At 46.5% G+C, this 22950-nt stretch overlaps 1 protein-coding gene across 7 annotated transcripts in view; it reads right to left on the bottom strand.

The window, feature by feature from the left end:
• LOC119966295 (tensin-3-like) overlaps positions 1-22950 on the bottom strand; it is a 533488-nt gene that overhangs the window by 5569 nt on the left and 504969 nt on the right. For all 7 annotated transcript variants that reach the window (XM_038797763.1, XM_038797764.1, XM_038797766.1 and 4 more), the window contains 5 exons: positions 12388-13070; positions 7865-7963; positions 6080-6211; positions 3700-3798; positions 3514-3591 (listed from right to left, as the gene is read on the bottom strand). In XM_038797763.1, coding sequence (XP_038653691.1) covers positions 3514-3591; positions 3700-3798; positions 6080-6211; positions 7865-7963; positions 12388-13070 — 1091 coding nt within the window. The remainder of the gene's footprint in view (positions 1-3513; positions 3592-3699; positions 3799-6079; positions 6212-7864; positions 7964-12387; positions 13071-22950) is intronic.

Genomic DNA, 22950 nt, shown 5'->3' with positions numbered 1-22950 from the left:
GGTGGCTGGGGTAAAAAACAGGATTGATGCCCTATTCTCTGGGCCCTTGAGATTCTCCAGTCCTCTGGGTTGGGAATCACTTGGGTGCAGGTTACTACTGGTATTGCCCAGCTTGGCCCTGATGTGGTGGATCTCACATGGGCCAAGGGGGTAATGCCTTAAGGAAGTTGCCACCAAAGTCCATCCGAGGACCACCCTCTCCCACCCCACAATGTCAGATCTACCCACCTCACCTGACACCCCCAAAGCTTCCCCAACCACCAGTTAAGTACATAAGTGCATTCCAATCACCCCTCTTCATGCTTGACTGCTTTTCAAGCGCTCAGCTGGAAATTGACAGCACTTAACTATCTTTGAAGTGGTTGATGTTTGTAAACATTGTGGTCAAAGCACTTCAGAGTTACTGAACCATGAAAAGATGAATGAAGCAAAGCTCACAGCTGTGTGGAAGCTGCCAATCACAGCCCACCAAAGGAAAGTAATGAATGGCTAGCAGCTCAAGGATCTGAGGGGTTTAAATAGATCACTGCTTTCTCTTTCCAGGAATTGACACGTGGTGCTTCCTTTGTCAGAGCCAACAGGTGCATGCCCAGGTTTGCCTTACAACTGCAATTACTTTCCATTTCCACTCCTCTCTAGTTTCCTGACAGGGGTCTTTTTTCTGGGGGAGCTATCTGACAGGTTTCACATTTCTGGGGGGCTTCCTGACAGGGGTCTCTATTTCTGGGGAGTCTGTGGGAGACTCCCTATTTAGGGGGTGCCTGGGGGGGGGGTCGCCTATATTTAGGGGGCCTCTGTGTGTGTGTGCGTGTGGGGGGGGGGGGTCCCCTATTTAGGAGCTCTCTGTAGTGGGTCCTCTACTTAGGGGGTCACTGGGGGAATCCCCCTATTTCGGGAGTCTCTGGGGTGGGTCCCTGTATTTAGGGGGTGTCTGGGGGTGGGTCCTCTATATTTAGGGGACCTCTGTATGGGGGGGGACTCCCCTATTTAAGGGGTCTCTGGGGTGGGTCTCCCCATGTAGGGCGTTTCTGAGGGCAGGAAGTTCGGGTCACTTGGGGAGATGCAGAAATTCCAGGGAGTGGGGTGCTGATGTGCGATGCGGGGGCAGGAGGAGTGGAGTGCTGACTGGCACTGGCGGTGTGGAGGGCAGGGGTGGCCAATGATGGGACCTCCCTATGGGGCCGCTCGCTCAAGATGGTGGCCTGATGGCGGGATTCTTTCGGGAACCCCTCCCAATCATTGCGATGTATCAATCCGCAAGGCTAAGAATTGGCATTGTTTCTTGATTTACACTAAATCAATAGCAATTCAACTCTGGTGGGGGAACATAAGGCTGGATTCCCCGAATCTGTGGCTATCTCCGCAGGTTCCGCCTGATCTTACGACTAAAACGTTGGCGGCACCCCTGCACCGATGCTCCGCCAAGTGGGGGGCTAGCAGCTGCACTACATAAAGCCCTCGGCTTTACCTGCCGATACAGATGCAGAATGGCCAAGTCGTGGCTCTGCATGCGCATGGCGGTGGCGCCCAGCGCCGGCTCTAGGGTTGCTGGCGCCCCGGGCAAGCTGAACTTCGGCGCCCTTGGGGGGGCGGGGCCGGGGAGGGGGGGGGCGCCGGGGGGGGGGGGGCGGGGGCTGGGGGGGGGGCCGGGGCCGGGGGGGGGGCCGGGGGCGAGGAGGGGCGGACCCGGGGGGGGGGGCGGGGCCGAGGAGGGGCGGACCCGAGGGGGGCGGACACGCGGGGGGGGGGGGGCGGACCCGAGGGCGGGGCGGGGGGGGGGCGGACCCGAGGGGGGGGCGGGGCCGAGGAGGGGCGGACCCGAGGGGGGGGCGGGGGGGGCGGACCCGAGGGCGGGGCGGGGAGGCGGACCCGAGGGCGGGGCGGGGGGGACCGAGCAGGGGGGCGGACCGAGCCGGGGGGCCGCCCTGGGGGCGGGCGGCCACCGCGCATGCGCTGGTTGGCACCGGCCCAACTGCGCATGCGCGGGACCCGAGTCTCTGGCGCCCCCGAGCACATGGCGCCCCGGGCAACAGCCCGAGTTGCCGGTGCCTTGAGCCGGCCCTGGTGGCGCCATATAACATGGCACTGGCCGCACGCAGATCTGGCCTGCCAAAAACTGCCCCTCTGTAAGTCCCCTGGCCACCCCCACCAGTTCCCCAGCCCCTGCCGAAGATCCCCTGCCAGCAGAACGGCTCCCCCCTCTGCTATGGCGGCACTGGACACAGTCCACTGCCGCCATGCGAGGTCCCCGAAAAGTGAGAGGACACAACCGACGCCGTCGGGGACTTGGCGCATCGTACGCCGTTTTTGAGGGGGCGGAGCATCAGAAAAACGGCACCACCCGATTCTGACGTAAAAATTGATTCTCCGGCTGATCGCCAAACACTATTTCGGCGTTGGCGATCGGCGAATCCCGCTCATAGTCTCCTGAACTGAGAATGTCGCCCCTGGAGTCAAAATTGGATAAATTTGAATTAAGAGCACAACAAAGCTTCAAGACCTGTATACATGTGCACAAAAAACGCAAGAAAGAATTTGTGGCGTCTAGCTGTAGAAAATGATATTATTTAAACTCTTCACACGTTGGCTACTGAACTGTTACTCCACACATAAAGCCCAAATTTGTTGCTACAGATTGTAATGTCTCATAAAACTTCCCAGCCAGGTGCTTCCCTAACGTATGGATTTGTAAAATATTTCCTGACTTGTGGGTGTGCAGGAAGCCAAATCTAAAAAAAATGATCCACCTCTGCTGGGCAAACAGCTCTGGTGACAGCCAATTTGAAAGACTTAGGTCAGTCACTTCAACGCTCAAAACTTAAACATCACTTATTGAAAAAACACTTCACAATTGTCTTTGTTTTATTTTCTTAATGCACCACATCCTAACAAGTGTGGCAGGCCTCCATAAACGTCCACAACTGGTACGGGGATTGAACCTCTTGTCATTATTCTTCACTCGATTAATCGAGTCAACCGAGCTCCCCCCCCCCCGGCCAGGTTTACATAAAGAACCATTAAAACTTTCCAATGGCTGATATTGCATGCCTGTGCTTTAATCTTGGGACATATTTTTTTAGTTTCTTTTACTCTTGGTCAATCGTACCAATGGGCTCACAACTTCTGAGGCTCTATGGAGATGTTCAGCACTTTTGTTCATCTCTTACGACATTCCCCTTTAACTTGTCCTTTAGTTTTAAGTGTCACAATATGCAATTTTCACTTCTACCACCTGTGTACTCCCTGCATCTGTGCAGATCCATATTTCCATTTGAGTCTGTTTAAAGCTTGTCAATTGTCATTCAGGCCTAATGCACATAAGTAAGGGAAAATCTGGGCTAACATGTTCAGTAACACTCAGAGCGATAAAGACTTATTTCACAACAAAACCAAAAAAATAGCTGACATATTCCATGCCATATACATTTTAAATCTAATTACAATTGTATTAATTGGAGAGTATTTATTTGCGTAGTTTTTCAGCCGTGTTCTTCTACCATTTTATATATTTACCTTTGTCAGGGATGAGTAATTTGCAAGGCAATGCCAGTGGCGTGATGGAATGTTGATAAACCAAAGCAGTCAGACTCCCTGATTAGAAACACAGTAATGTATATTAGAAACAAATTCAGCTTCAAAACATCTGGATCATCTTAGCTGTATATACTTTACTTCTAAAGAGTAAACATAAAAGCATACCAAAGTATGGTTCATTGGGGCAACCCTTTAATCGGACTCCTTTCTGGGTACATTCAATCAGGAAATGTCTGACCAGCTCATTCGAGAAGTCTCCCACTGCTGCCAAATAAAAGAATAGAGGTTTACACATCAGAAATCACTGCAGCGCAGATTGAGGCCAATCGGCCCACTGTGTCTGTGGTGGCTTTCCGAATAAGCATTCACCTTGTGCTTTTCCCCTGCTTTCACCCCACAGACCTGCACATTCTTCCTTATCAAATAATAATCCAATTCACTCTCAAATGCCTCAAGTGAACCTGTCTCCAGCAAACCAGTAGGCAGCGCATTCCAGATCTGAAACACTTGGTGTGTGAAACTTTCTTTCCCCTTGCTTCTTTTTCCAATTAACCTTAATTCTGTTCCCTCTTGCTCTTGATCCTTCAATTTATTGGACAGTTTCTCCCTCTCTGCTCTATTAAGGCCCCTCATGATTTTAAATACATCTATCAAATCTCCTCTCAACCTTCTATTCTTCAAGGCAAACAGTCCTAAATTCTCCAATCTATCCACATTAATGGAGTTCCTCATTGTAAATCTTTTCCACACATTATCATAGAATTTACAGTGCAGAAGGAGGCCATTCGGCCCATCGAGTCTGCACCGGCTCTTGGAAATCCGAGAACCCTACCCAAGGTCAACACCTCCACCCTATCCCCATAACCCAGTAACCCCACCCAACACTAAGGGCAATTTTGGACACTAAGGACAATTTATCATGGCCAATCCACCTAACCTGCACATCTTTGGACTGTGGGAGGAAACCGGAGCACCCAGAGGAAACCCACGCACACACGGGGAGGATGTGCAGACCCCGCACAGACAGTGACCCAAGCCGGTGTTATATATGTGTTAGATAACATGCACATTGATTAGTAGATTGTGCTGATAGATGTCCAATCAAATTCTAATGTGGAAAATGCAAAAGTCTTGCATTTTGAGAGGAATAATTAATGAGAAGGCAAAAATAACTCTTTAAAGGAGCAGAGAGTTTTAGTGGTTCAGATACACCAAACGTTAAACTGGAAGGACAAGTTGTAAAATAAAAAGCATAGAGATCCTAGGTTTTTAAGTAAAAGTATACTGTATAAGCAAAGCAGTAATCGCCATCAATGAACAAGTTATTGATTAGGTCACAATTTCTGATGCCTTACTTTGGGAGGAATGCTTGGCCACAGAGAATGTGCAGATGAGGTGCAAGATTTTTGAGCACCTTTTGTTCCCCCCCGCCCCCATAGAATCCCTACAGTGCAGAAGGAGACCATTAGGCTCATCGAGTCTCCACCAACCCTCCGAAAGAACACTAACAATAATCTTTATTAGTGTCACTAGTAGGCTTACGTTAACACTGCAATGAAGTTAATGTGAAGGTCTACTAGTTCTCACACTCTGGTGCCTGTTCGAGTACACTGAGGATTCAGAATGTCTAATACACCCAACAAGTACGTCTTTTGGGACTTGTGAGAGGAAACCGGATCACTCTGCCTATGCCCAATCCACCGCGCTATCTCCGCAACCCCACGAATTGATTATGGCCAATCTGCCTAACCTGCACATCTTTGGATATGAAGGGGCAATTTAGAATGGCCAACCCACCTTTGAACTGTGGGAAGAAATCAGAGCAACCAGAGAAAACCTACAGAGACATGGGGAGAACATGCAAACGCCACAAAATCAACCACGGCCAGAATCGAAGCCGGGTCACTGGCTCTGAGGCAGCAGTGCTAACCACTATGCCACGTGCTGCCCTTATGATGGAATAAACGACAGCTCTCTTCATTAGGCCAAAGATATGTAAGGATTTTGTCACAACATAGGACTGATTATTGAACAGATTTCAAAGAAGCTATTATGGTTCTCATCTCCATTCTTTTCCCTTTTGACCACCCCCGTACCGTCAGCTTCAAAACTGACCGTGCTATAGCTTTGAATGATGCCACACTCTAACTAGTGTCTTATTCATCTCTGTCCTCTTCCAACTACCTGTTGCACACCATCTTCTTTCGTTGTCCAACCCGCGCATGCGCGGCCGACGTCATTGGCCGTGTCAGCCGGCGTGACGCTTGACGTGCGGCCTTGACGACCGTTGTCAAGGCCGTGCCGCCATGACCCGCCTAGGTGGGGAGAATCGGCCCCGGAAGTGGGCGTGAAGGCTGCCGTGGGTCACGGCCTGTCCCACGGCAGCTTTTATGATTCTCTCCCCGACTATGTTCGAAAACCCAATAAAAAACATTTATAAAAAAATGTCTCAACATTAATTCTCTGATGTCACCAATGAAGCAAAAGGTGTGGATGAAATACAAAGACAAAGTTTATGTGGAAGCCATTTTGAAACATGAAATACCTTTCTTGCTTTGTTGAAGCACAGAAGCTGGAGGTGTAGCGACTTTCATTGCCAATCCATAGGCACCTCGGAAAGAGTGGCTGTCTCGAACAATGAATGATCCTGGCTCTTTGTCCTTTAGTAATGCAATGGCTGCAAGTAGAATGGCTTCTCGTTAATAATTAAACTTAGAGAAGATTCACAAAGTGGATTGTTTTCCAAGATTGTACTGAAGAATTCTGGTAGGAATTCATATTAAAAAAGTCTTCACATTGTTTCACATCAGATTTCAAATATACAGTATGTGTTAACACTGAATGCTTCTCCTCTGCAATTTCCATTAACTTACATTGAAACTTGTGGAGAAACTGATTATTTTTAAGCACAAAACATTCACAGTTGATAAAGTGCGGACCTTTGACTCTGACATTAGTGTCGAGATACATCCATCACTGATGGTAATAATAATAATAATGTTTATTGTCACAAGTAGGCTTCCATTAACACTGCAATGAAGTTACTGTGAAAAGTCCCCAGTCGCCACAACCTGGCGCCTGTTCGGGTATACGGAGGGAGTATTCAGAATTACCTAACAGCATGGGCGCGATTCTCCGCTCCCCACGCGGTGTGGGAGAATCGCGGGAGGGCCCCCCGACAAAATTCACGCCCCACTCGATCTCCCCCCCCCCCCCCCCCCCCCCCCCCCCCCCCCCCGGCTCGGAAGAATCGCGCTCGCCGTTTTTCACGGCGAACGGCGCTTCTCCGACCCGGATGGGCCGAGCGGCCTGCCGTTTGCGTCCGTTTGACGACGGCAGCAAACACACCTGGTCGTTGCCCACGTGAAACAGGAGTGAGAAGCCCGTTTGGGGCTTGTAGGTGGCCTAGAAAGGAAAGAGCACTACGGCTGTGCTCGGGAGGGGACAGGCCCGCGATCGGTGCCCACCGATCGTCGGGCCGGCGTCCAAATCGGACGCACTATTTCCCCTCCGCCGCGTCTTGCGGGGCGGCTGAGGGGAAAGATGGCCACCGCGCATGCGCGGGTTCGTACCGTCAGCGTCATGACGTCAGTTGCGCATGCGCGGGTTGGAGCTGGCCAACTTGCACATGTGCGGCTGATGTCATTAGGCGCGCCGGCCGCGTCATTCTTGGCACGACGCCCCCACGGCCGAGATTTACTACGGAGCGCCGCTCCTAGCCCCGCCGGGGGGGGAGAATAGGGGGCGAGGAGCGGCCTCCGAGGCCGTTGTGAAACTCGGCCGAGTTCACGACGGCCCTCCCGATTTTTCCCGGGAGTGGAGAATTCCACCCCATGTCTTTCGGGACTTGTGGGAGGAAACCGAAGTGTCCAGAGGAAACCCTGACACAGGTTTCCCTGACACAGGGAGAACGTGCAGACTCCACACAGACAGTGAGCCAAGCCGGGAATCGAACCTGGGACCCTGGAAATGTGAAACAACAGTGCTACCCACTGTGCTACTGTGCCTAATACTGTTACGGCTTGAAAGAATCTGGATGATGCCATCTCATTATAATATTAATGGTAGGTATCTGCACTATCAGGGATATAATTCAGGTGATCATCATGGCACAGAGTTCTATGGATAGATTTGTCCCCTTTTATCTCCAAAACATATTTTCAGAGACATACCATAAACCAGTTCTTTAGGTGGACATCACATCTGTCGCGCTACTATTAATACCTTTGCTTCTACATTTACTAGAACATTTCCACTGGGACAGTTCACAATAACAAAGATTTTTTCACATATTCAGAATTGATTGAAACAGAATGTGTCGCTCCCTCACCTTGTTCACGTGATATCTCTGGCTTATACCAAAATTTGGATGTGTCTTGCACAAATTTTACAGTGACATGTTTGTCAGATGAGAAAGCAGTGTCTGTAACTAGAGGCAAACACAAATCAATGCATGAAAATGTACCACTTTCAATTTTAAGCTCCGACTCTAGAATTGCAAAAATGAATGCACAATATGACAGTCAAAACAAGTAGATGGATCCATTTTACAACACAATTCACAAAATCATGAATGGTGAAATGATAAAAGTTATCGATCTGAAATGTTGACTATGATTTAATCATCAGCGTGTTGTTCCCAATTTGGGCAGCACGGTAGCGCAAGCGATTAGCACTGTGGCTTCACAGCACCAGGGTCCCAGGTTCAATTCCCTGCTGGGTCACTGTCTGTGCTGAGTCTGCACGTTCTCCCTGTCGGCGTGGGTTTCCTCCGGGTGCTCCGGTTTCCTCTCACAGTCCAAAAACGTGCAGGTTAGGTGGATTGGCCATGATAAATTGCCCTTAGTGACCAAAAAAAAGTTAGGATGGGTTATTGGGTTACGGAGATAGGGTGGAAGTGAGGGCTTAAGTGGGTCGGTGCAGACGCGATGGGCTGAATGGTCTCCTTCTGCACTGTATGTTCTACATGTTCTAATGCCGTAACCAGATCTATGCTCCACTTTCACACTATTCTTTTCCCGTTTCCGATGCAAGTATAATAAAAATACGCAGTGCCAGCAGCATGCATGTAAACATGTGCGATTACGCAGTAGAGAAAGCTTACCATTGGTTAAGCCCTCTGTCAGCTGTATATTGCAGCTACTGGTAGGCTGTTAAAGAGCCTCCTGTCCAAAACTTTCCTTCACAACTCCACTTCCATTAACACAAGACACATCGAGAGCACAAAGGTGTCACGGGTGTTTTTTCCAAATTAATTTCTCATGCACATATTTCACATTACATTGTATGTGCAACATTAATATTTGTTGAAACTAGCTTGGTCGGAGAGAAAAATGTACTGGCACGTCTCATGGTTGGCATGTTTTGATGGTTATAGTGAAGTGAGGGACATTTCTATTTTGTGAAGGAAATAATGTTATTTTTTGTTTACTCTTTATCGAATGTTCATGTTATCGCCCAGTGTTGCACTCGCTACTCTGTGGGACACGACTGAACTCACAGGCTCAGTCAGCCCTCCCTTTTATGCATTGCAAAGGACTTTGTCTGGGAACACTCTCAGTGGGGATAATTGAAATGTTATAGGTGAACCAAAAACCCTATAAGGACTCTACCAGCTCACACGGCGAGATGGACTGACATTTGGACAATATTGACACTGCCCTTTAGACTCCTCAGTAGCCTTATTTAACTTTAACAAATAATTACCCATGTGGCACCAACACACCAGCTGTTCCAACCCCCCCCCCCCCCCCCCCCCCCCGGACAACCGCCACGCACAAACACACCAAGATACCAGGCCCTTCCCACTTCACTCCTCCATGCTCCTGACCCCAGTGCACAACCCCCCATACCAGTGACTCACCCTTGTTGTTTCCGAGCACCCATAGAAGCTGCCATTTTTCCTGCCCCTTATATTGTGCCATAAAATTAAACAAGGTGTACTACTAGCCTGACACACAACTGCATGAAACTAACTGGTACACAGCACCAATAAACAATCATCATCGGGGTGCCATGAGATTCTTGTGCACCGTTAAAGTACTACTCTTGAGATAAAGTTATGAGAAACTGTTTGACATTAATGAATATTCATGGCATGCAAAGGTCTTACAAGAATGAACACACCACAGGCCAGCGTAATATCCAACATATCACAAAAATGCAGCTGGCTTTATCTCTGCATCTCAACCCACTGTTGGGAAATTGAAATCTCACATCCCACCTAATTAAGTCACCCTGTGCGACATGTCTCCTGCTCATGGGCTTCACAAAACCTCCACCTTTTCTTTGTCCTTGGATACTGTCAGATCTGCTGGATATTTCTAGCATTTTCAGTTATTAATCAGAAAATCATATCTTAGCGCATTGAAGAAATAAACACTTTAAATTATTTTCATAATTCTTTAGCCTTATTTAACTTCAACAAATAATTACCCATGTGGCACTAACTCACATGGGTATTAATGATTTTGGACTTCATAACTGTCATTAGATCATTTAATGAGTAACATAACTGTCATTAGATCATTTAATGAGTAACAGGAAGCATTCAGATTGATATTATGAACAGATTTTAAAATGATTGCAAAATATAAACATTTATATATGAGTAGCTGAGCCTTGCAAACCAGGACAGCCCACATATAGCCACTATTTTATGCTGCATTATCTGATCTCAACCTTGACAATAAAAGGGCTTATACCCACTGAATTAAGGAGGGAAGAATCTAACCACTGTTCTCTCTCACTATCCTGCCCCCTGGCCTGTGGTGTGTTCATTCTTGTAAGACCTTTGCACTCCATGGATTTTCAGCCAGGAAAAGACTAGACTGAAGATTCTTCTAATGCTCAATGTTAGCGCTCGCACATAAATAACAACTATATAGACAGGATAAGAGGGTTCCAGGCATCCTGAAAACGTAGCCCAACAAGGAGTCATAGTTTGTGGAGACAAAGAGGTGGAAATGGAGAAAAATAATATACAGGTCAAACTGACAATGCAGGATGATGAGCATAAATATTACAGCAACATTACCACGGTAGAGACAGAACTTAATACTAGAAATAAATTAACATTACATTTCTGTCATATTGTGACGCAGCTTTTGGTCCCCCAAGTCACAGTAATGAAACAGCCAATTATTTTACACTGGAGTTTCAATCTCGTGTTAGGCAGCACAGCACACCTTGCCACGTTTAAAAGTTTTAACGCTTCAGGTTAAACCAGATGCAGCATCAGTACTGAGAAATCCTTATGGTCCAAATTGAACACCAATCAGGTATCTTTCCATATTCCCTTTGCTCAGTTAATGCTTTGAGGAATTAAATTGACTTAATGGCCTTCAAAATACCCTTTTTAAAAACTGCACTCCAAATCTCAATGATGAAGGTGTAGATAAAGGTAAACAAAAGGTTTAGGACTGGTTATTTTAGGTTAACTGTCAAAAACTTCAAGCTCAGACATTCAGACAGTTTTGATGACGGTATGGGTATCGGCCAGAAACATGAACTTGTCCATCTTTTTACTAATTATGACAGACCAGTATGTTCTTTTATGTTTTTATTTATGACACCCGAGAAGAATTTTTTTGTCTGAATTGTGATTGCTAAGAGCTGCCAAAAAGAATCTCTTGGATCATTCCGCACCCCATTAGATGTAACCCCTATCTTTGGTTCTGTTTTTTTTTCCTTTTAGCCACAGAAATTCCCCACGCAGAGGGTGAGATTCTAGACTAAATATTCTTGTAATTTGCCGCAATTGGAAACACCTGCTTCCTCAGACAATCGATATTAAAATGTCAAGAACCACCCTTGGTGTCGAAGAGGGTACACACTTGAGAGTCTAATCCTTAACTAGCAGAAAGCAATCACATAGCATGTTTCACTTAAATAAAACTACCATCTCAGAGTTGCAACTACTTTAGATCCAGCTCTACACGTAGAATTTTTGGACACTAAGGGCAATTTATCATGGCCAATCCACCCAGCCTGCACATCTTTGGACTGTGGGAGGAAACCGGAGCACCCGGAGGAAACCCACGCACACACGGGGAGGATGTGCAGACTCCACACAGACAGTGACCCAAGTCGAAATCGAACTTGGGACCCTGGAGCTGTGAAGCAATTGTGCTATCCACAATGCTACCCTGCTGCCCTTAAGACGTGACAAAACAAAATTCATAACAACTAGCAAATATCTACAAATTCTGTGGTAATGTCACTGTACTAATGTCAATGCCTCAACCTTCCAAGATCATTGGTACTCCTGAAAATCCTAAACAGCGCCTAACCTGGGCTCACATTTAAAACAATTGCAATACTTTATGGTGAACGCAAGGATCAGCAATGAGTGTTACGTCTCAACAGACTTGATTGGGAAAGCATAGCTAAGATTGAAAATAATTGTCCCCTTTTTGGGTTCCAGCCCTGATTAATTGTTGTCAACGAAATATATTTGGGGAAACAAGAAAGCAAGGCAAATGAAATCATGGTGCTCAATGCCCCTGTTATATTGCAATAGTGTTGTTGATGACAGCCGGGACAGCAACCAAGTAATGTAAACAAGGTGAATCTGCTGCCTCCATAGGAGGTGGCTTTCTGTCTGTGGGTGGTCTGTCTGCTCAGCATGTGGCGTTCCAATAGCTGTCCTTTATAAGGCTTACAAGGAAAAAGGCGGTACCCACAATGAAAGTCATTTATATTCCTTTTCTCTGTATTAAATCTCTGCAAACACAATTGGATGGCAAAAGTCAAGTATTTAAATAAAAGGATCATTCATTTTCTGTAAATACGATTGGGTATGGAATCCTTTAAACGACTCAATATTGGACAAACAAAAATCACCGCATTTACCTTGTACAACAGAAGTATTTACGACTTTTGAAAATTCGGGAAGAACACTGGGGAATGGAATGCTGATTGTACTTCCGCTGTGGGGACTTGAAAAGCCACTTGAAGCGGGTGAGATGGAGGTAAATGAATGATCTCCCTCAGAAATCCTTTTCTTTTCTGGCAGTGGAGGATGCACATTCAAACTCAAAGCATCATTCATTAGTGTTGCATTGCTTTGTGCCTGCCCACTAACTGTAGTAAGCACTCTCTCTTGCAGACTACCATTACCCAGGAAACCAGTCGCTGGGGAGTTCATGTTTGTAGCAGTGTTGTTTGATCCTGTAGAAAGACTGGGTAGTATGGCTTGTTCCCCATCGTACTGAGGTCCACTGTTGACACTGTAATGCATGTAACCCTGGTTACTGGAATTAGCAGCCAATGGATGCAACATACGGGTTCCTGCAGCACCATCTTGTTGGAGATTTGAAGTGAGGCTCTCAGAATTACTCATGTGAATAGAGTGGTTGTTAGGAGAGACAGCCTGCGATTCCAGAGAAGGAAACTGTGACAGGATAGAGACCTCAAGTGATGGACTTCCTGAGTTGACACCAAACTTTGAAGAGCTAAGGTAGCTCTCTGTTGATCTGCTTCCTCCGGTTATTGGTGGCACTCCTTTCTGAGCATTCTCCGACCAGGCAGATGGGCTATTGGGGCGAAAATAAATAAAGTACAAAAAAAAACTTTATTAGAACATAAAACCAGTACAAAACCTCTCTTATTCGCGCCTCTTCAAATTTTGAAGAACTGAATCATTTCCTCATCAAGCACTGCATTTGTGAGCATCCTATTTTGTGAAGCATTGTTAACATCTACCAGTAAAATGAATGAAAACCACATATGAAAATTCATCTTATTGATCTAGCCAGTGTTTTAGTCACCAGGTTTGAGTATTGCGGTTTACATGACAATTCATATCCACTTCATTTTCAAAAAAAGCTTAACATCTCATTCACAGTTTAATCACTGATAAAATTCAGCCTCCTACATGTAGAGTATAAATCGAAATCTTTTGATCAGGAACAAATCAATTGAAAGCTTGAAAAAATATTTAACAGACACGCGCTGTCTAATTTTGCAGAATTACCATAAACTCTCATTGCAGCTCAGAATCTGGAATTTGCAAGTGATCAGGCTCAATCTGGTGTTGTAATAATGGTCAATTTTGACCACCAGCATATAGGTGCAAAGAATCCAGACAAATCTCCTGATAGGACATTGCATTTATATTTAGCATTGTCTATTCTCAAACTGCACCATTAAAATGGATTGCAAGTCATACTTAAAAATTAAATACAGTCATTTTGGATGAAGGACAATTTGATTGGTTTCCCCTTTCTTCAGAGTCTAGACCAGGGGTGTGATTTAATGGGAAAAAAGGCACCGTTTTGGGTTCGTTTAGTGGTGTGTTTCTCGGTGGTTACATCAAACGGGACTCTGTTGTTTTGGCTTCGGTGAGGAAGGCCCCGCTGAGGCCGCATTTACCTTTGGGGCACCATTTTGAAATGTTACCCTGAACTCTGGACACATCCATCGCAGCCTCTGGACCCCTCTCAATCCCCCAATTTACATATTGGGGGTCCTCGAGCCCCCCACTTCATAAGGGCGGTGCATCCCGGGCCTGATCCCCGGCAGTGCCAACTGTGCACCCAGCATCTAGGCACTGCCAGCCTAGAACTGCCAAGGCACCCTGGCAATACCAGGGTGGCAATGCAAGGGTGTCTGATGGCAGTGCCATAGCATGAGGCTAGCAGTGTCAGGATGCCCAGTTGGCAGGGGGAGTGCCAAGGTACTGCCCTTCCCAGAGCCTGATCTCAGGGAGACCTTTGATGGCATGGTCGACCCCCACCTCCCCCCAAGTGCCGTTACATCTGGTTCATGTTTGTGGTCTCCCATGCACGTGCGTTCAATCTGGGCCTTAGAATCCAACACATAAATATTTAAGTGAGCCTAATTGTTCACTTAAATATGCAAATCTGGATCGATCCAGTGAGGTCGAGATCCAGATCGCAATGTCTCGCAAGATATTTATATCTCATGAGGTGTCCTGAGCGGCATAAATCTCGCTAAAGGCCTCTTGCAAGATTTAATGGCCTCATTGTGTCTTAAGTCGGGTACAACAAGGGCCCCAGCATGATGCAGAATGTTGGCTATCTAAATGAAATCCTATCAATGTTTTGTTGCAGCCGTCACCATTTAAGTTCCACATGATTTGAAAATTGCTGTCTCCTGCTGTGCTCTCTCACACCTAGCACTTGTGTTGCCACACTTTGCTCCCAAAAGTTTACACTCTCTTTGTAGGGCTTGTCAGTTCTGCCGCCACTGACAGGAGTCCCAGTGTCCTGGGTTCAAACACCAGACTTGGTCAGTGAGCATGGAATAGAGAAGAAAACTTGCATGTTGGTTGACAGAGCGGACTGTAATAGATGTGCGCGAGTGAGTGAGTGAGAGAAGAAAACTGAATTTGAGTCCAAATTAAATCCATTTAAATACAAGATTCTCAATCCTGTAATTTATTTTGTGGCCATTTATTCTTTTTGTTTGATGAGTGTGGTGTGTTTTTTTTGCAGCCGTTTTGTGGGTTTTATTTTGGAGTGTGGGAAGGAAGCACCATGGGCGGGATTCTCTAATCCCGAGGCAGAGTGTCCATGCCGTTGCGTGAACGGGCCGAGCCAAGGACTAATTCTGGCCCCTACAGGGGACCAGCACGGCACTGGAGCGGTTGACGCTGTTTCAGCTGCCGATCCCGGCGCGAACTGTGCGCTGCAGATGCGCGTATGCACAGTGGCGCCGGCGCCAATGCGTGCATGTGCAGTGGCCTACTTCAACTCGACGGCCCCGATGCAACATGGCGCAGTGCTACAGGGCCGGCGCGTAGGAGAGGAGGATCCCAGCCAGAGAGGCTGGCCCGACGGTGGGTGGGCCCCGATTGCGGGGCAGGCCACATCGGAGGTGCCCCCCGGGGTCAGAGCCACCCCCCCACCCCCCAACAGGCCGCCACCCGACCCTTCAATGCTGATGTCCCGCCGGCTCAGAGAAGGTTAGAATGGCGCCGGCAGGACTCATTCTTCTTTTTTTAATGGACACTCGTCCCATCCGGGCCGGAGAATCGTGAGGGGGCACAGGTGGCGCGCTGACCATGTTGGCCCCAATGGCGCCAATTCTCCGCTCTGTGGAGAATTGTGTTCCGGCATCGGTGCGGCGTGGCGCTATTTGCTCGGCCACCCGGCGATTCTCCGACCTGGCGCAGGGTCGGAGAACCCCGTCCCATGTATGTGTTTTTCTGTTGTGCTGTGGGAAACCATGGAATGTGACTGCTATTGACATTGTACTTTATTTACTCTGTGTTTTGGGAGCTCCACCCAGTACATACAAGAAAAATAACAGTCCTGCTTTTCTGTGCACTTTCTATTGGAAAAAATGTGTTTGCATTGGGCTTGTGTGGGGAGAAAGATGGCCGGTGCATCATGGTTCCCTTTGCTTAGTGGGAGAAATTGCAGTTGGGAGAGGTATGTGACTTTTGGTGAAGCTATGTAGGGGCTCTCTATTTTACAGAAATCCTGGTGACAACCCTAAAGAAGCTCATGAGCATCTTATCAGATTGTATCTCACCTTGACAGTGAGGCCGAGAGTTTTGAATCAGTGTTATCAAAGATATGAGAGCACACAGATTGCACGATCCTGGTCAAAAAAACAAGTAGAGATCTGCAACTCTGGATCTCTGCCAACTGTTTTTCACACACAATTTCCTGTGGGCTGTGAATACTGTTTTTGGCAGCGCCTGCCTCGAAAAAATGGGAGCTTTATTTGAATATTAATTTAGGGCACAGCATCTTGCATACCATTCCCCAACCTCCAAAATCATTTCTAAATCCTGCGCATTTCATAATTACCATTACCTGGCAACCAGATGAGGAGTCACGGAAAGGACATAGCAATAAAGAAGCAGAGTCTTAATACATCAGGCAAGCTTGAGCGTTTGCATTTTTCAGGTTCCTTAGGAAATTAAATATCAATGAACTCTGGAAAATATTAAACTTAAGTCTGTTTAAGGGCAAGAACAGAAAACAAAGAAAAGCTATGTTGCTTAGGTGGTGTGATGACACCGTGATTAATTTTATGCTCCCCAGATAGTTATTCAGATGACAAATATAGTAGGCAGAATTAGGCAAAAACAAAAGCATATAAGGCACAGTCAGTGCAAAGAATGTGTCCCAGCAATGTTCTGGTTATATAGTGAACCCTTCAACACAAAACCATGAAACACATCACTTATATCCATGTAAACTAAGTGCTTCCATAGTTGCACAGCAATGTTCTGTGCCAAATCCACTGGAGACTTTAAAAAGTTGTGCAAAATACATTATACTCAGGATGGACTATGCTCATGACCAGCGCTAGGCATTCTTTTCACCAAAGCAGGATTAAAAATTTGACTCTGGATCCCAAAAAGAAAGACACAGATTTTGTATGAAGAATAATGGTGAGGTCAACAGCACCCACCATTGTTATGGAGTAAATTGGAAAGCAACCTCCAGAGTTTGCATATGCGCAATTAAATATAGAAATCATTATCCAACATAGCCTCTTCCTCCACTAGCTTCATTACATCGGCATCTCGCTGATAAACTCACCATAGAAATGCATCAGTCCATGCTGTTATGGTACACACCAAAAAAGTCTAAATTGGAGAAAACCTCTCTGGTACTGAAAATTTGTTTAGAACATAATTGCTGTTGGAGGTTTAAATTGTTTTAATGACTCTTTGTGTTACAACTCTCCCTCTCATAATCCCATATGTTTTCTCTATTTCTCGTTCTCTGTATGGCTTCAAAATGAATTAAATTTGCCAGTTTATACTTCCTTAGACACTGCACGCTTCGATAAGGACTTGTTAATTTTGATCAGGTGAAGATCGTTGCTGTTGCTTGTCCCACTCGCACTTGCCACAGAACCTCCCACCCAAGAGGACGTTGTGCAGTAAATGATCTTGAGGAACTGTAAAGTGTCACTCAAATGACTGCTAAAAGCCTTTAGTGAGCCTTTTTTTAAATATCATTCATGGCACTTGGGTGTTGCTGGCAAGGCCAGCATTTATTGCCAGTACTAAATCGCTGGCTTTTAAAGCAGACCAAGCAGGCCAGCAGCACGGTTCGATTCCCGTACCAGCCTCCCCGGACAGGCGCCGGAATGTGGCGACTAGGGGCTTTTCACAGTAACTTCATTGAAGCCTACTCGTGACAATAAGCGATTTTCATTTTTCAAATTATCTTGAAATGTTTGTGGTAAAGTGCCTTGTGGAACTACTTCAGTGTCAGGTTGGGACATCCACAGTGTTAGCCGTGATAAACAATCATAGCTGACTACAAAATATGGCCCATGTTGCCAAATGCCTTTCCCAAGCATGTGGGAAATAATTTATTTATTCACAGAATATGGATTGCATTGGCAAAGCCACCTTCTTGCTAGGCTATTTCAGAGCGCAATTAAGAGTCAACTGCATGGAGCAGATGGAAAGGAATATGGACCTACTGGGGAGGTTTGGAGGGTTCTTGGGGTATAAATTGAATGTAGGGAAAAGCGAGGTATTCCCGGTGAATGAGCTGGGACAGCGGGTTAATTTAGGGGAGATGCCATTTATGGTAGAGAGGGATAGGTTTAGGTACTTGGGGATTCAGGTAGCGAGGGAATGGACGGGTTTCCATAAGTGGAACTTAACAAAGCTGGTGGAGGAAGCCAGGGAGGATCTTAGGAGGTGGAATACACTGTACTTAATGTTAGCAGAGAGGGTCCAAGTAGTGAAAATGAATATTCTGCCGAGGTTCTTGTTTATCTTTCCGGCTCACCTTATCTTTATACCAAAGGCCTTTTTTTGGAAAGTGGACACGATCGTTTCGGACTTTGTATGAGCGGGGAAGGCACCGAGGATGGTGAGGACTCTGCTACAGAGGCAGCGGGGGTCGTTGGCGTTGCCGAACGTGCATAATAATTATTGGGCGGCCAATGTGGACAAGGTGCGGCGATGGTGGGAAGGAGAAGGGGTAGAATGAAATGAAATGAGGATTAGGGTGGAGGAGGAATCTTGTAAGGGGCCCTGTTTGAGGGCTATGGTGACGGCAGCATTGCCAATGGCACCGAGTAGGTATTCAGGAAGCCCGGTGGTGCAGTCCACGGTGAAGATATGGAATCTGTCGAGGCGGCATTTTAAGGTGGAAGGGATGGTGGTGCTAACGCCGCTGTGCAAGAATCATGGGTTTGAGCCGGTAGGGAAGGATAGTGTACACAGGAGGTGGAGGGAAGTGGGGCTGGTCAAAGTGAGGGATCTGTATTTGGAGGAAGGGGTCTCCAGACTGGAGGAGCTAAGGGAGAGACTAGAGCTGCCGAGGGGGAGTGAGTTCAGGTGTCTGCAGGTTAGGGACTTTGTGCGAAAGGTCTGGAGGGGGTTCCTTAGGATGCCGGGATACACCTGTTGAAGCGACTGTTGCATCCGGATGTAGAAGTGGGGGGGAATTGGGGACATATATAAGTGACTGGGGAAGCAGGGAGGCGAGCAAGTGGTGAAGATCAAGGAGAAATGGGAAGCGGAGTTGGGAGGGGAGATCAATTGGGGAGTATGGAGTGCGGCACTGCGTAGGATAAACGGGACCTCCTCTTGTGCAAGGATGAGCCAGATACAGTTTAAAGTGGTGCACAGGGTGCATATGACTCGGGCGAGTATTAGTGGGTTCTTTCAGGGGGTAGCAGATGAGTGTGAGTGTCGGCGGGGGCCAGCGAAGATTCTGGGCGGGAGTGTTCACGGTCTTAGCCAGGATAGTGGAGGAGGAGGTGGACCCGGACCCTTTGGTGGCGATATTTGGGGTTTCAGAGAGGCCGGAGCTCATGAAGAGGAGGAAGAATGATGTTGTGGCCTTTGCCTCTCTGATTGCACGGCGGCGAATTTTGCTGGAGTGGAGGTTGGCATCGCTACCGGGGGTAGCGGCTTGGTTGGGTGACCTGTGCAACTTCCTTTGATTAGAGAAGTTAAAGTAGGAGTTAAGGGGCTCAGCAAGGGGAGTTTGAGAAAAGGTGGGGGATGTTTGTTACGGTGTGTGAGGAGCTGTTCGTCGCGGGAATGTGTGGGGAGGGGGAGAAATATGTACAGACTGTATAGTTGATTGTTGGGAAGTATGTTTCCCGGGGTGTTTATTTGCTGTAACCTGTTTTGATGCATGTTTGTTATAAAATACATTTAAAAAAGTCAACCACATTCCTGTGAATGTGAAATCACATACAGATCAGTCCTGATCCAGACGGCTAATTTCATTCCCTGAAGCACAGTCGTGGAGCAGATGTGTTTTAAATTGAAAATCAAGTAGTTTCTCGCTCACCATTTCTAATATTGATTTGATTTGATTGATTGTCACATGGACCAAAATGATCAGAGGGTTAGATAGGGTGGACAGCGAGAGCCTTCTCCCGCGGATGGAGGTGGCTAGCACGAGGGGACATAGCCTTAAATTGAGGGGTAATAGATATAGGACAGAGGTCAGAGGTGGGTTATTTACGCAAAGAGTGGTGAGGCCGTGGAATGCCCTACCTGCAGGGCAGTTCACAGTAGTGAACTCGCCAACATTGAGGGCATTTAAAAAGTTATTGGATAAGCATATGGATGATAAGGGCATAGTGTAGGTTAGATGGCCTTTAGTTTTTTTTTCCATGTCGGTGCAACATCGAGGGCCGAAGGGCCTGTACTGCGCTGTATCGTTCTATGTTCTATGGACCGAAGTACAGTGAAAAGTATTTTTCTGCGGCCAAGGGAACGTACGCAGTAGACAAAAAAGAATAATACCAACATTTTTTGGGGGTTTATTTAACTAAACCCCAGCTGCTGTAATGGGATTTGAACTCATGTTGTCCATTTGGTCGTGAAGGCCTCTAGTTTCCTAGTAGTGCAACATTATCACTACACTCCTACAATCAGTTATGTAAAGAGAAAGCTGGATTGTTCTTTTTAGAACAGGGCAGGTGAAGGTGGGGATTTAATAGAGATCTTTAAAATCATGAGTTACAGAGAACATAGAACAGTACAGCACAGAACAGGCCCTTCGGCCCTCGATGTTGTGCCGAGCAATGATCACCCTACTCAAACCCACGTATCCACCCTATACCCATAACCCAACAACCCCCCCTTAACCTTACTTTTTAGGACACTACGGGCAATTTAGCATGGCCAATCCACCTAACCTGCACATCTTTGGACTGTGGGAGGAAACCGGAGGAAACCCACGCAAACACGGGGAGGACGTGCAGACTCCGCACAGACAGTGACCCAGGCGGGAATCGAACCTGGGACCCTGGAGCTGTGAAGCATTTATGCTAACCACCATGCTACCGTGCTGCCCCAATTGACTCAATCAGTTGTGTTGAATGAGTAAATAGGGAGAACTAGTTTCAGCAGCAGATCTCAAAGTGACCAGCAAAAAAACAAATGCGACATGAGGAAGCATTCCTAAAAACAGTAGAGATGTTATGGAATGTCCTATCTGAAAGGGTGGGAGAATCAATAGAAATTTTCCAAACAAATTGGATAAATACTTCAAAGATCATAGAATCCCGATGGTACAGAAGGAGGCCATTCGGCCCATTGAGTGTGAACCGACCGTCCAAAAGAGCACCCTACCAAGGCCTAACCCTCCCATCTACCCCACCCTATCCCCGTAACCCCACATCACCTGCACATCCTGGACACTAAGAGGCAATTAATCATTGTCAATTCACCTAACCTTTGGACTGTGTGAGGAAACGGGAACACCAGGAGTAAACTCACAGAGTCACGGGGAGAACATGCAAACTCCACAGAGAGTCACCCACGGCCGGAATTGAATCCGTGTGTCTGGCGCTGTGAGACACCAGTGCTAACCACTGTGCTACCATGCCACCTTACTTGGATTGGGAAGAGTTTTCAGGGATATGGGGAAAGAGTAAAATGGTAGAATGAATTGGATAGCTGTTTCAAAAAACTGGCACAGGCACAAAAGACCCAATGGGTTACTTTTGTACTCGATCATTCTATGAAATAAAGACAGGTACGATAAACAACTGGCACATATTATATCCTGTTTGAATGATTAAATTAGGAAATGTAGACTTCAGCTGTCTTTATAGTAGTCATTTAATTAAGTTGGCCTCTGGTGTTTATGCTTTTAAATCCATTTTCTGTAGAGCACATCTTAAAACTGAATTTCTCAGTTTCATCACCTAGATCTACAAATCTGAGGCTGGTCTATGACAAATGGATTTAACAGCAGATACTGTTGTAGCCAGCTTGTATATGGCGAGCTCTTTAAATTCCAATAAAAGATCAACGGATAAAGTCCTTTAACCTCAAAATGTTTGCGATGAGGTCTGCCACAAGGAACTAAACAATTTGGTGAAAATCAATAAAATGGAGCTGTATCCCAAATCCTTGAGTTTTATAATGACATAGGTGCAGGGGACCACTTCTGACTGTGCATAATGAAAACATTACGACAATATTTTCACTTGCAAAGCCACAAGCCCATCACAATTTACTAAGCTAGGCTAAATTCTGTCTTGAGTGAGGAAGGTGGGACACAGAAGCAAGCACATTTTAAAATTAATTTAAATTCGGGGGCAGCACGATGGTACAGTGGTTAGCATTGTTGCCTCACGGCGTCGTGGTCGCAGGTTCAATCACGGCTCTGGGTCACTGTCCGTGTGGAGTTTGCACATTCTCCCCATGTTTGCGTGGGTTTCACCCCCACAACCCAAAAATGTGCAGGCTAGGTGGATTGACCATGCTAAATTGCTCCTTAATTGGAAAAAATGAATTGGGTACTCTAAATTTTAAAAAAAATAATTTAAATTCATAAGATCTTGCTTATATGTATATTAGATTAGATGGTTGTGGCACGGTGGCACAGTGGTTAGCACTGCTGCCTCACAGCTCCAGGGACCCGGGTTCAATATCGGCCACGGGTGACTGTGTGGAGTTTGCACTTTCTCCCCGTGTCTGCAAGGGATTCCTCCAGGTGCTCCGGTTTCGTCCCACAGTTCAAAGATGTGCAGGTTATGTGGATTGGTCATGATAAATTAATTGCCGCTCAGTGTCCAAAAGGTTAGGTTGAGTTACTGGGATAGGATAGAAGCCTGGGCTTAAGTAGGGTGCTCTTTCCAAGGTCCGGTGCAGACTCGATATGCCGAATGGTCATCTTCTGCACTGCAAATTCTATGAAATCTATCTAGATTAAATTATTAAGCCAACTATATTGCATCTGGAAGCGCGCGCTCCCCATTCTGGTTATATTATTCCTAAAAAAGAGATAACCCACTTGCCACACAAAGTCCATCAATATCGCAATAGTGTAAAAACAGGCCTGGTCTCACACACTAGAATGGTCCACTAATCTTCCTCACAATTGCACGCAACACAGAACCATGGTATAACATCTTAATGGCCATTCTGCACTAATATCCTGGCACCAAGCCGAGTAGCATAAATGGTATAAGACTCAGTTTCAGTAGAAG

This window comes from Scyliorhinus canicula, chromosome 5 (assembly GCF_902713615.1).
Source record: "Scyliorhinus canicula chromosome 5, sScyCan1.1, whole genome shotgun sequence".
NCBI lineage: Eukaryota > Metazoa > Chordata > Chondrichthyes > Carcharhiniformes > Scyliorhinidae > Scyliorhinus > Scyliorhinus canicula.
The sequence above is the reverse complement of the archived record's forward strand: the minus strand, read 5'-3'. Positions and strand labels throughout refer to the sequence as shown.